This window comes from Martes martes (assembly GCF_963455335.1).
Source record: "Martes martes genome assembly, chromosome: 7".
Taxonomy (NCBI): Eukaryota; Metazoa; Chordata; class Mammalia; order Carnivora; family Mustelidae; genus Martes; species Martes martes.
The window spans coordinates 8425853-8440965 of record NC_137894.1 but is presented as its reverse complement, the minus strand read 5'-3'; the positions used below and the strand labels follow the sequence as shown (position 1 = coordinate 8440965).

At 43.8% G+C, this 15113-nt stretch overlaps 1 protein-coding gene across 1 annotated transcript in view; it reads left to right on the top strand.

The window, feature by feature from the left end:
- The window catches only part of LOC308345333 (cytosolic carboxypeptidase 4-like), a 246153-nt gene that overhangs the window by 217209 nt on the left and 13831 nt on the right, over positions 1-15113 (top strand). The window contains exon 9 of the mRNA XM_080807393.1: positions 1131-1260. Within this exon, the coding sequence (XP_080663519.1) occupies positions 1131-1260 (130 nt within the window). The remainder of the gene's footprint in view (positions 1-1130; positions 1261-15113) is intronic.

Here is a 15113-nt window from a genome sequence, read left to right as displayed (position 1 = left end):
GTGGTTTAGGAAATACTCTGATTAAGGGGAAATCTGGCAGCTCTTGTAACTAATAGGAGCAGAGTGGAGTGGCCTGGTGAAGGGACAGTGGACAGGGTTGCTCTGAGGGATCTGTGACCTGTTTGAGGGACCTGATGTGCAGAAGGACTAGGGCTGCAGGAGATGTGGCCTGGGCATGGGGGGAGGGGGAGGGGGATGCCGGGCTGCTTCCCCTCCATTCGTGGCCTCTCTCCTGTTAGCTCTCCTGAGTAAATAGCATCATAGCAGGCCTGCTGGGGGCCTCCCCCGAGTTGGGCTGGCTGCACTTGGTCCTCTCTGAACATCTCTTTTTTTGGATGACCTGACCTGACAGCTCAGCTGACCTGAATCGCAGGCCGCGCTATCATAAACAGCTGCGTCAACTTTGTAAAGTAACTTGATGCTTTCCAGTGTGAACATCTCTGTTTCCCAAATGAGGGGATGGATGACTCCGCTCATGGGTCATGCCACTACTCCATGATGATGTCTTCGCAAAAGATACTCGGGCTCTCTGGGTAAATGTCAAGTGTTCTGTGTCACCTGTATGAATAGGATGGGAGAAGGAGCCGTATGCTTTCTCAGAGGCAAACAGCCCTGGATGTGAAGCCTAGCTCTTAGTTATGTGATCTTGGGCCATTTATGTAATCATTTTTAAGCTCCAATCTCTTCACTGGGATGCAGTACTATCCACCTGGCAGAGTTATTGGGCCAGCTGGAAATAGTGTATGTAACACACCCGGCATGACAGTTTGAGCTCAACTTAATTATTTGTAGAACTGAAGGTCCCAGAGCCCAGAAAAATTTATCAAATTCATTCTGTGTAGATGCGTATAATGGGGAACTATCATTTCCCAAACTTCGTCCTGAAACGACGATAACCCCATAGCAAGTCAAATATGGCTCCCGTTTCTTTTTGAGGCCTGGGAATAATCCCAATGCTTCGGGAGCTTGAATGACAGATCCGCAGCTTTCTGGACATCTGCAGTGGATGCCAACTGGGCAGAAGTCAGAGAGACACGGGATTCATTAGTTTGTTTGTCTTGTTGAGCTCTATTTCCTCAAGTTATTTTCTTCTCGACGAGTATTTATTTGCTCCTTGTTTGTTCCCGCAGCCACAGATGCTCACTGAAAGGAGAGGATTTGAACAGACAGTGGCTCTCTCCCAGCGCTCACCTCCAGCCTACGGTCTACCACGCCAAAGGGCTCCTGTACTACCTGAGCAGTGTTGGCCGAAGTCCCAGGGTGAGTCACTTCCTTCTGCCTCCACACTCTTGGCTGGTTCCTTCCATCTTTCGCGAGGCAGCTTACTTTCTGTCAAGGAAAGAAACCCGGATACAAGCCTGTGTGTGACAGGCTTTAATGGGGGATGTGTTCTTTTCCCAGGGCTGCCATAATAAAGCACCACAGACTGAGTACCTTGAAGCAGAACAGAAACACATTCTCTCACTTTTCTGGAAGCTAGACATCTAAGATCAGGACATCAGCCAGCCATGATATTTCCAAAGGCTCTAGGAAAAACCCTCCATCACCTGTTCCTGGCTTCAGCTGATCGCTGGGAGTCCCGAGTATCCCTTGGCTTGTGGCAGCCAGTCTCAACCCTCTGCCATCCTCTGTGTGTGTGTGTGTGTGCGCGCACGCGCATGTCTGTGTAAAGACTTCCCTCTTCTCGTAAGGACAGCAGTCACTGGATTCAAGCGACTTCATTAGGGCCCACCACAATGAGTAGGGCCTCTTCTGAACTCGATTTCCTCTTCGAAGACTTGTCTCTAAATAAGGTCCCATTCACAGGAACTGAGAATTAGAGCTTCAACATGCTTTTTATTTTTTGGAGGGGGGGAGCACAGTTTAATCCACAATAGTGGAAAACATAGGTTCAACACTCATTGGTAAGAGGTGTACAAAAATTGCATTTTATCCCATTTTCTATGTCTTTATTTTTCTGGTTTTTAAGTTATTGGTCAACAAAGAATATGTATCTAGTAAGTAGTGTTTGGAAGAAATGCTCTCGATGTTCATATTCATGTTCAAGTAGTACTTACTCCGTTCCAGAGGTGATTCCGGCACTGTCCCAGGTGCTTTTATGTGTAGGGGTTAGCAACTGTACAATTGAGGGAAAACAGATGATGGATAGTCCACCCCCCGACTTACTGATGGTTCCCACTTAGGATTTTTTTTTTTTTTAACTTTACTATCGAGTGAAGCTGATTCAAGTTCAGTAGGAACCGTACTTCATATTTTGACCTTTGGTCTTTTCCCAGGCAAGAGACACGTGGTTCGATCCTCTCTTGTGCTGCTGGGCAGCGGCAACAAGCCAGAGCTCCCAGCCAGCCACACGATCAGGAGGATGAGCAACCTCTACCGGTACCACAATTCGGTACCCATACAGCCATTCTGTTGTTCAGTTTCAGTATAGTGTTCAATAAATTACATGAGATAATCAGCACTTTGTTATAAAATAGGTCTTGTGTTAGATGATTTCACCCAACTGCGCGCTAATGTTAAGTGTCCTGAGCACATGAGGGTAGGGGAGGCTAAGCTGTGTTTGTTAGGTTAGGTGTATTAAATACATTTTTAATGTATGATATTTTCAATTTATGATGGCCTTAACAGGTTGTAATTTCATCATCAATTGATGAAGGTCTGTATTTGGAACCAGAGGCCTAAGCTTAGGATAAGGAAGGAAGCAATGGCAGCCAAGTTAACTGTCTAAGAACAATAATTTATTGGCTACAAACTGTGAATGTATTCTCTGCAAAAGTATCGAGGAGGCATATGTCCAGACTTAGAGTGCTTGTCTAACCAAGGAATGTAAAATAGTGTGGGGAAGCCCACAGATGGACCAAACAATCACCTCTCCCATTAGCCACTGTTTGAACATATATTATGTGATTAAAATGGTGGCACATTCAGTGAATATCTATTGAAATATTAGGTGAATATCTAGTGTAGAACCTTACTACAGTCTCAAAAAGACTAAGGGGTCAAGTGATTTTCCTGAGGTCATCAGGAGGTATATGGCAGAGTTGGCATTCAGTTCTGACCCGTTTTCCACCCTGGAACCCCGTCTATCTTTATCACGTACTCTCTGAGAGAGGGTATTGTGGTCCCCAAGATTGTCCTCTGGTTCACTGATTCCTTAGGACAAACAGAACTCAGAATAGCTGCTGTGGTTATAATTATAGTTTATTATGGTGAAGGGATACAGATTAAAAGCAGCAAAGTTAAAGAGTGCATAGGGCAGAATCCAGGAGGGACAAGTATAGGTTTCTAGGCATCTGCTCCCCGTGGAGCTGTATGGACAGAGCTTAATTCAGCAGTGACGTGTGGTAACATGAAGAGTATTGCCAACCAGGGAAGTTCGTCTGAGCTTTGATGTCCAGGGTTTTTTTTTTTTTTTTAAAGATTTTATTTATTTATTTGACAGACGGAGATCACAAGTAGGCAGAGAGGCAGGCAGAGAGAGAGGGGGAAGCAGGCTCCCTGCGGAGCAGAGAGCCGGATGCGGGGCTCGATCCCAGGACCCTGGGAATCATGACCTGAGCAGAAGGCAGAGGCTTTAACCCACTGAGCCACCCAGGCGCCCCTGATGTCCAGGGTTTTTATTGGGGCTCAGTTATAATAATAGTACCCCACATGGCTGATCTTAGTTACTCAGTCTCCAGCCCCTTTAGAGGTCAAACTGACACATTATGGCCCAAGACCTTCACCATAGATTATAATGTCAGCATCAACCATCGGCATGACCCAAGGTCCTGGTAAAGAAAGACAGGCTTGTCTAGAAGACTATTCTAAGAGTATTCGAGTGATCTCTCAGGAGCCAGACCTTTCTTGGCAATGTGCAAGGTTTGAGGCAATACTTGACTACAAAGAGAACAAACGTAACAATGTCCTTTCTCCTTTAAAATCCTTGTTCTACACTGTGCAGTGTGCAGTATTTTCATGCTAATCCTCGCCACCCCATCTAAGGAGACACTACAATCTATGTTGTCTACTCTCTAGAAGCAAGGTCATGGCCTGTATAGCAGAACACCAATCTTATAATCAAAGCCTGGGAAGGATTTGTTCTCTGAGAAAAGAAAACTTAGCCTCTGTGAGAAGAGAGATTATAGGGAAAGAGGTCCTTGCCTGATACACATTTAAATATACACGCATTCAACCCGTAACAAACAGGATTCTTCTCTACTCTGACAACCTCTAATTGAAGAGCAGAACATTTATTTTAAAGCGCGACAGGTGAATGCCTTGTTTAAAAAATATAAATAAACATTAATTAACTGTAAACATGACAGCTACAGACTTGTTTCCTGCTGGGAGCATCTGAGAGGTGGGTGAGAAACAGCTGAGTACTAAATGCTATTCACAGTGTTACAAAACTCTCTAATGGGCTCAACATCACCTTTTAGTTCCCTGTGAGGCTGTATTTAACCAGCCGCCTGCTGACAGCAGAAGCAGTGCCACTCTTTCTATAGCCAGGCCTGTCCTGGACACAGAAACTTTCCATAGTGTCCAGATTGGCTCTTGGGCTACATGGTTATAGATTGACTGACTTTGTCCAACCTCTAGCTCATAGGAACTGAAGTATCAGGAAGCTACTTCTGGTGGCTAGGAGATATAACCTGTAAGTGGTAGTCAGACAGTTGCCTGTTGGTAAGTAGAATAATTTGAACTCCCAGAACCAATGAGAAAGTGAGATAGTGAGAGAAAGAAGTATCCTGATACTGCTAGGGGTTGCTGAAGACCAGACAGATCATTGAGTTTGTAGACAGTATGGCAATATTTACATATTATTTCATCCATCCGTCCATCCACCCATCCATTCTTCCATCCATGCATCTACTCATCCACCCATCCACTCATTCATCCAGTCATCTATCCATCCATCAATCCACCCATCTACCCAACTATCCACCCATCCACTTATTCATCCACTCATCCATCTACCCATTCATACACCCATTCACCCATCCACCCATCCACCCATCCATCCACCCATCCATTCACCCATCCATCTGGGCACTCCTCCATGTGTCCATTCTTCTACAGCAAGTGTGTATAATCACCAGAAAGGAAAAAGATGGTCCTTTTTTGCACACATGGGGGGGTGGTTTCTATAGTTTACTTTGTTAGAAAGTGGAGTCGGGTCTGCAAAGAAACAAGAAGTACAAAATGGTGGGGCACCTGGGTGGCTCAGTGGGTTAAGCCTCTCTCTTCAGCTCAGGTCATGGTCTTAGGGTCCTGGGAGCGAGCCCCGCATCGGGCTCTCTGCTCAGCGGGGTGCCTGCTTCCCCCCACCTCTCTGCCTGCCTCTCTGCCTACTTGTGATCTCTCTCTCTGTCGAATAGATAAATGGAATCATTAAAAAAAAAAGTACAAAATGGTAAAAACTGCAACAAAAGTCCATGTGAGTTGTTGTAGGAGCACAAATAAGGGGTTGAGTCATCTTTCCTCAAGGTTATGGAAAAACCAGAAAGGAGAGATGCCATTTAAACTGCACTTGAAGGATTAATAAGAGGTTTTTTTGTTTGTTTTTATTACAGTAAAGTAGAGAAAAATAATAGTCTTTCCTCAGAGGGTCTACAGGACTGCCTGTGATCTCTTAGATGTTCTTCCTTGTGAAACTGGTGTTCTGGCAAGTTTTCCGTAGTTGGGGTGATTGCAAGGGGCAAAGGAAGGAAAGCTTCTTATAAACTGCTGGCGTAGATTCATTTGATAGGACACTGACATTATAGTCTCTTTCCCATTTTATTGAGCCCTGATTTTCTGTCTCTAATTTATGAGAGAGGGTAAAAAAATCTGTTTCAGGTGTTGGATCCAAAACCCAGAAGCATAGTGAATAATGGTATGCTCATACATTGGCATACTATTCAGTAAGAAATAAACAAGACAGAACTCAGCAGGTAATGAGCTCCTGGTACATGCAATAACAGACGGGCTTCGGAAGCATGTTGAATGACATAGGATAGACACTAGGGGGTATACACTCCTCTGTTTCTACTTATGTAAAGTTCAAGATCAACGAATCAGAACGTTGGTTGCCTCTAGAAAGGGATCCAATAATGGAGGCCAGGGGGACTTTTGAGGTTAGTAGAAATGTTCTATATCTCAATTAAAGAATGACTTACACCCAAACTCATTGACTGAAAAGTCATTTGAGGTCTGTGCATGTCACTGTAGGTGCATATTTACATAAATACAGAAAATTAAAGACAGAGCGTAGTCACAGGGATTTGAAGCACAACTAGGAGACATAGGGACCTGCCCCAAATGAGACAGACCAACGTGCAGGCATGCACACAGCAGAGTGGAAAGGCTGTAGGAGAAAGATCTATTTATGAGTCAGAAAGGTCCAGCCAAAGACAAGGCATGCCAGCAGAGAAGCCCAAAGAACAGACTCCACCACTATCGGCTAGTAGGAGGCACTGAATCTGTTCCTCCTTGGGGAGGTCCCCGCGAGGGCCAGGAGGTGTGGACATGGCTAAGGGGAATGGAAGAAAGCTGTGAGTCTCCCTCAGGCTCCCAAGAAGGCAGGCCAACAGCGTCTTCTAGGCTTCTGTGTTGCAGCTGGCCTGGCCCCTGTGTCCCTATGAAGAATCTGGGCTTTGGAATTAGAAGTAGTATCGATTCTTTCCTCCTGGATCTCACTATAGGACTGCGTGCTGGTAAAGGGATTTCACTGCTCTTTGAAGAGCTCATTGATTTCCATTTACAACTTATACAAACTAGGCCGCCTTCTGCCAAGGGACAGGGTGGGCATATTTTGGTTTTATCTTTCTCTGGGGCCCAGTGGAACAGAATTTTTAGCTACTTAAATGATTTTCCTGGTCTTATTCTGTCCCTCCAGCATATGTTTTGTTAATCAACTTCTTCTAAGAGACACAAAAGGAGATTGCAGAAAGGGATGGCGTGTCTCTTCCTAAAACCTGAGTTCCCCAAGGCCTCAAGATACACTATGCACACTATTTATTTCCACTTTATGCCTCAGAAGTGGCAGACGGACAAGTGTTATTTTTGCTCATTTTCGTTGATTCATGCTAAGGTACTACATCTAGAATTCCCTCTTTTCATGTGTAAGGATATGGTTGGGGGGGTGGGGACAGAATGTTCTTGGAGGTCCTGGGTGAAAAAAATTTAAATTTGATTCCATATTCTTTTATTTAAAATTGTTCCCACTGTATCAGAATACAGATTAAACAGTGCTTCTCTAAATACCAGAAACCATGTTCTGTAGGTATTTTTATAGACAGCAGTACTTCCACATTTAAGTGAATTGCTGAAGTTTCTTGAATAAATTTATGTTGACAAGCAGAGAGGTTTTCTTCTTTCTCCCTTGCTGGTATCTCTAATGTATCTTTTGTGTGCATCACAGGGGTGGAAATCTGGGGTTTTCTACGTGCCACAGGGAGGGTCAGTCAGATTTTTCAAAGAACTTTGAGCCGGTTCCCTCTTTGTCATTTTTTTGTGAGGCGGAGCAAAGCTAGGAGGTTGAGTGGAGGGGAAAGTAGGAGGGTATTTGCCTAAATCAATGTGATGGTGCCTCTGCCTAGAGCTTATGGAATGGGGAGGAGGCAAGAAATGTGTGGAGACGGGACCAGATGGGCTAATTTTGCTATAAGACTGCTGTCTATGAGGGAGGGCCGCAGGTAAAAACTGACATCAGATGAAGAAACGGGACTGGGGCTTCATCCGTTCAGTGCACATGTTTGAGGAGGACCGGTCGGGGAGTGGAGCGAGGCAGCACTGATCATGGCAAATGGCGCTGGACATAGACCTCAAAGTTCTAGTCCCAGAAAGTGGGGGTTGCCAACCGTAAAACCCGGCCCAGCCTCGGGGGCCAAGACTACTGACAGCCCTTGAAGATAGGAATGCAAATTAGGAAACTGAGGTAAGCCTTCTTACAGGGAGGAGGTAAGCGTGGTAGTGGGTCAGCATTTGTATCCCACCCTCTGGGTTTATCCAGACAACCTGGACATCCGCAATGGGTCAAAAAGATTAGTCTAGGCCCCACATCTTGGGGAAGACAGGGGTCCCAGTAACCCATCTACCCTGATTGGGAGTGGTGCACAAAATGGGTAGATTAATGCTTCCACCTTGAGAGCCTCAGTACCTATAACTGAGTGAAAGAGAAGGCAGTGGCCTCACCCAGGCTGACAGATCACTGGGACTGTGTCCAAACGTGACACCCGGGCTGGTGCTTCTCTCCCTCCCACCTCTAAAATTGGGGAAAAGGAACAGTTCTAACTTCCGAGGAACCTTCTGAATGTCCTCTCAGGGAATCCAACTCACTGCTCACAGAGGTCCAGCCAGCCAGAGACAGGGAGTGGAAATTAGCCAGGGTAGGAGCTCAGAGTAAGCCCGGTAGTTCCATCTGAATATTGCTAATTGACAATCTTGTTATACTTCTCTTCATCACTGGCACGTCCAATGATTTAAAATATTTTATTGTGGAAAACCTTTAAAGCCAGACTGATCAGAGTCTGAGGTGAAACATCGCTTTGTAACGGGTGGCCATGGGCAAGCGGTTAACCTCCTTTAACTTTAGCAGAAGTGGGAACCTCATCTGAAAATTTGGATGATACCATCCTTGCAGGATGTCGATACTGAGTGTAGATGTGTGTAAAATCTTAGCAGTGTGACTGATACCTATCAGGCAGTCTAGTAAATAGCAGATATTAAACTTAACATTACTTACCAGAAGACTGTCTGAGACAGAGCCACGTATTAGATTGTACGTTTCATGTTAATTTTCATGGGCACGTTCAGTGTAATTAAATTATCTTGGAAAGAAGAACATTGTAATACATAGCAATGGGATGTCAGAAAATGTCCTCCAGCATTTTATAACATGTAATAAAGGGTCCCACTATGGGCAGTCTCATTGCTGGTTAGTTATTGAAGCTTCTGCTGAGTTTAATGTGAAATAATCACCCCACGCTCACCGTTGGACGGGGCCTAAGTGATCTGTAAGCAAAGGCTGCTTTTTCTAAGGTCATGTTGGAACTTTAGCCCATAGTGGCCCAATTTTAGTAAAAGTCTCTCCCTTTAGGAAAGGGAGTGGAGCGTAAAATCCCCTCTCAGGTAGTTTTAGGAATAAATTCTGCCCAGGCCCCCTGTGGTTTGCCTCAGCCATGACTGGATGTTGCTATCACTCGGATGAAACACTAAGGAGAGAGCGTGACTGTCCGTAAAAGGTCTGGAAAATTTGGTCTTGCAGATGGGGCTCTTGGAAGACAGTTGGCTATGCCACCAATATCATTTCCCTCATAGAGATGTTCCACTCAGGAGCTTGGGCTGAATGCCGCCCGCGAAGTATAGTGCATACGTTGGAGTCTCCAGCGCTTTTGTGAGCCTCGCTTGGCTTAATTGGAAGCATTGCTGTTCTGGGTTTCCATCACATACCCTGGAATGCGCCTTCCCACAGTTCAGCCTCACCTTCATTTTCCTGTGGTAGTGGCATAAATAATGCAGAGGTCTCACTGCTGGGAAGCGGGAATAAGACCCAGATGTCAGGAATGGAAAACACAGCAACTTAAAGCTGGCAGAGCAGTAAACACAATCAGGGATAGGTACGCTGTGGGGAGCAGGAGAATGCCTGGGTGGGGGGGTGCATTTGAGATGGGGGTTAACCTCTTGCATAAGGGGCCCAATTAGCTTACAGAGGAACGGGAATGGGACCAAGGAATGGAGGCAAAAGGTGGGGAAGGCGTGTGAGGAGCATAGTAATATGGCCCTGAACGATCTCTTTGTTGAGCAAGAAATGATGGAACTCACGTTTGCATGAATTAAATTAACCTTGCAATTTAGCTCAGACAAGAATTCATTGGCAAAGGTACTGGGGAGATGCAGAAGAGCCTGATTTCAAAATCGTAATCCAATCAACACCATATAGTTTGCTGATGGAGAAAGCGAGACACAGGGGAATCAGTTTAGCCCAGGGCAAGCAAGTTCAAAACTAACCACTCCAGCTCAAGCAAAACACAACTTAATGAAATGAAACCTCCACATCTTCATCCTTGCCTATATTCTTTGCCTTGGGGAAAAGCACAATCATGTTGCCTGTTCACTTAAGCCAGAAATCTAGGGAATATCCTTAACCTCTTCCTCACTTGGCCCCTAGATCCATTTTGTCACCACCTCCTATAGATTTTACTTCCTTCCCCTCTCACTCAACTTCCTTTCTCTCCATGCTTAAGCTTCCTTAAGCACCATACTTCGGCTGCATTAGCTAGGCCTTTGTCATCTCTTGGGGCCTGGTGTCCATCCCTCTAGTCCACTCTTCGAACTCCTGTCCTGGTGACCTGACCATACTGCTCCTCCTGTGCAAACACTTTAATGGCTCCTTTACCACCTTCAGGAGAAATGTCCAGACATCCCAGAGTGGTGTGCAGGGGTATCACTGATCTGCCCGTTGCCCACTTGTAGGCCCTGAGGTCCATTCTCCTTTCCTTTCACTCTGCAGTCTTATTCTCAATGGGTGAAACTCCTCAGATCCATGATGCCTTCTTCCTCATTCCCTTGGCTTGGATGGCTCTCACTCAGTGGCACTCAAATTAGGAACACCCTCCCCTCTGCCTCCAGAACTCTAGGACCCCTATATCACACACCCTCATGGGTAACATCATTATGGAGCACAGTGTGAGTGATGCCCCTGGACTCGTGCATATACCCCCTTATCTGGGTTCCCATAGACCCTGTTCCTACCTCTACTTCTATCCTCCTCTCACGGCAATATGATTTCCTCTTTACTCATGGGATCATCCGAACACAGCAGTTCCTGGAAAAGGCAATACAGAAAAATAAAAAGTGTTTTGAAGCATGGATTCTGGGTTAAAACATAGTGGGGTTCAAATATTTATTCACATACTTAGGAGCAGTGCAGACTTGGGTGTGCCTGGAAAAGAGAAGTTACTTATTTGATCTGAATTCAGTTTTTTTGGCTGCAAAATGGGGATAATGGTAGCACCTGCTTCATCATAAGATAATGTGTATTAAGTTTTTAGCTCATTATCTGAAGCATCATAAGTCTTCAATAAAGTAACTATTGTTTTATTGAGAATAGCACTGTATTATATTAACATTTTAATTTCTCCTGCCACAAAGCAGGCATCCAGTAAATATGTGCCGAATCAATTGATAAATAAGCAAGATAAGACCATAGGTTAGCCTGTGAATGTTCGAGTGCCACCACTGGGCACACTTCCTACCCACCTGGCACAGAATTTTACTGAAAGGAAGAATAAGCACTCTATCTTCCATTGGAAAGAAAAAGCTCCCTCAACAGAAATAACTTGATAATTTGTCTTATAATTACCTCCTATAGTATAGAGGCATACATGTTTCTTATAATTAACAAGCATTTATTTTTAGAGATGTCATTTGAGCAAAAAGCAGGACAATGTCAGCGTCTCCTCTATTTTGAGTCTCCAGGGGCCTCTAGAAGTCCCAGGGCTAAGCAGGGCCCAGTCCCACAGGTGACTAGGTCTGTACTCCATCATTTACCTTGCTTCCAGAGTCTGTAAGCATCAGAAAAAAAAAGAAAACTCTTTTCTTCAGTTGACTTGAGCATATAAGGGGCGCCCTGTCACCATGAAGGCAAGGTTTCTGGCTTTATTGAGAAATCTGTTGCTAAAACACAGCTTCGACTTTTTTTTTTTATTTTTTTTTGCACACTTTCATAAGAATGGTGGGTGTTTAATTCACAGAGAGACACTGAAGTGCAAAGGTTGGTGGCAAATTTGTGATGGTAGAGGATTAAAGCTCCAACAGTTCTGTTGGTTCTTTAGGCTAAAGACTTCCAAAACATGGGCTTAGGTCCGAGGTCTCAGCATCACCAAGGACTTGCTAGAAATGCAAATTCCCGGGGCCCACTCCAGATTTACTTGAATCGCAGAATTGCTGGGGAGTGGTTTACAGACTGTACTTTGGAAACTCTTCCAGGCGATTCTAACACTCATGACACGTGAGATTCACTGCTCTCAACTCTTGACGGGACCAGAGTGGTTTTCAACCCCAGCTGCGCATTAGAATCACTTGGAAAACTTAAAAAAAAAAAAAAAATCCCACAGTTCTGGTGTCACTGCAGACCAATTAACTAAAACTTTGTGGAGGTGGGCTCCAGGCATTGGTATTTTTAAAATCTCCTCAGGAGACTTTAGTGCAGAGACAGGATGGAGAAACACTGGTCTAGGGGATCTATTTGTTGGAAGTAACGGAGTCTTGCTCAAAGTAACCCGAGTAGTAAGATAGAGAGTTTTAAGGAAGGAAGTCTTATGTTCTTAGAGCGATGGAAAGCACCAGGAGCCCGGATCGTTCTTCCCATCGCTCATGTTTCTCTTTCGACCCCCACATTTTCTGTGTTCTGCTTTTCTCTGTGCCTTTGCTTGATTATCCCACTCTTTAGGGAACGTCTTTCTCCGCTCATTCACTGTTTCTGTGCTTTTGTTTTGTGTCCTGTGTGGGGTGTGATTTGTCATCGGACTGACTCCCTCCTCCCAAATCTGCTGATCATTTCGGCTCTGGCACCCAGAGCTCAGTGATCTCTAGAAGCTGGGATTTATTTTCTTATCAGACTTCAACCTGAAGCAAGAATAAAAGATCCCACTTAAAAAAAGATAAAATTACTTTCTTGTTTTGTTGGAGAGAAAAAAATACTTAAATACTTGTCTGCTAACAGGAAATTTAAAATGTAATTTAACGATCCCCCCTAATATAGTAGTAGCTGTCTGTTATTGACAATTAGGAGAAAGAGAAGGACAGGAAGGTGAGCATACAGAACAATTTAGAATCCATTAGTCCTTAAAACCCTCATCTCATACATACTTGGTCTGTCCAACAACCCGCCTTCTGGCTCCCGAGCAAGTCAGCCCCCCTTGTCCTGCAACAAACTCGTTTCCAGAAAATCAGTCCTGACACCCCTGATGCTTCCCTACTCCCGTGGCCCACCAACAGAGCAACGAGGCTTCTCAGTTCTAAGCTGCCATCAGAGAACTGGTCTTCCTCTTCGGCCGTGGCTGGGCAGACCATTAACTCACTTGGCCCTTTAGTGTTCTTTGACGTGTGTGTTCGTTTATGGCTTCATTCATGCACCCCGGGCATCCTGGGCTGCCTTCCTGCTGTCGACAAATTCCTGTTCATGCAGTGAACTTCAGGGCTTTGTCACACACCAAGAAATCTTCATCCAGTCTAACTTCTCCACCAACAACATCACTGATAACCATTCATCTGGCTTCTGCTGAAACATTTCCAGAGAACGGAAGTTTTTAAAAGCGGGACACAGCATATCAAGACAGCTATAACCATGGAGAGTTATTTCTTGCCAGCAATAGATACTCAACAACTGTTGAATTTAATATAGAGCTGGAATCTGGGTGCACATGGTCCTTCCTTTTGCCTTCCCCTGCTTTCTGAAATGATACATGAGTACATTTACTCATGTTTCCACTGGGAGAATTTGGAAATCTGTGGGTCTCCTATCAAGACCCCTTTGAGCCTTCTTTATTTCTGGAATAAACATCTCCCATATCTTTAGTTGTCCTTTGTTTACAAACATTCCCATTTCTCCTGACTTTCTGGATCCTCCTTCTTGAGGTGTCCTGGCGTTTTCTAAAATGCCACACTCAGGAATGAGAAACACTCTATTAGACATAAATTGGCCAGTAGGAGGTACATTGGACTGATTGTTCTCTTAATATATGGCCTCTTTACTTCTCCAGAAGCAATTTGTGATTAGATTAATTTTTGACATCTGCGGCCTCTGATTTATTCTGAACGAATTGCCATCAAAAACCTCTGGATCTCTCATTCAAAATCTATTTCTTAGCTAAACGTGTCAATCCTTCACTTGGGCCCTTGTTTGAATCTAATTGTAGGACGTTACATTTATTCCACTTCAGGTATTTCTATTTTTGCTAATCCTGTTCTTTTTGCCACTTAACAATTTCCACTCTTACTTGTTTACTCTGCTATCACTTAACCTCAATTCTGCATCATTTTTAATTTGACAAACACCTTCAGGTACCTACTCTGTGTCCTTAACTTAATATGCAAAGGCTGGATTTCTAGAGACTAAAGAACCAACCTGAGGAACTACCTCTTTAAAATATTAGGATTTCTGTCTCTTTTGGAACACACAATGCATAGGGATCATCTGTTAATTTTCAGAACACAGATCACACCTGCACAGCTTGATAAACTGTCACAAAACGTCCTCACCATGTAACCACCACCAAATGAAGAGAAAGAACTTGACCAGCAATCCAGACAACATCAGACAATAATACCCTGTTCCCCAAAATAAACACGATGCTAATTTCTACCACCATATTAGTTTTGCCTGTTTCCGAATGTCATATAAAAGAAATCCTTGATCATGATCCCAGGGGCCTGGGACTGAGCCTTGCATCAGGCTCCCTGCTCAGCCCCTCCCCCTGCTCCTGCTCCCTCTCCACCCCTTCTCAAATAAATAAATAAAATCTTAAAAAAAAAAAAAATCCTTGGATGTACCCTTTTGTGTCTAGCTTACTTTTTTTCTCTCTGGGTTCAACAATATTCTGTCAAATGATTTTACCACGATTAATTAATCCATTATACTGGTTACAGTTTTAAGCTAATAAAAATAGTGCTGCTGTGTACATTCTTGATATCTTCTGGTGCTCGGTGTATGCATTTCTACTGGGAGGTTTCTAGAATATCTGCATATTCAGCTTTAGAAGACAGTCCCTAATTATTTTCTAAAGGAGTGTCATCAATTTATTGTCCACAAATTGGATTCAAGGGTTTGTTTTCTTCTGTCTTGTGGTCACCACTTGGTGTTGTCTGTCTTCATGATGTTAACGTCCTCATAACCCCTGAGAGACAGTGGGGTCTCATTGTGGTATGCAAATTAGAGTTTCTTGATATTGATGATTAATAGCCCTTTGGACATTATCTTTTGTGAAATGTCAATGGAAGATATTTCCTATTTTAAAAAAATGGGTTGTCTTTCTTTTCTTGTCTTTCTTTTCCTTGTTGATATGTAAATATATATATGTATAGTGTATATATATATATTTATTTATATCTATAATAAATATTTATATATATTATTTGTGAGATATATA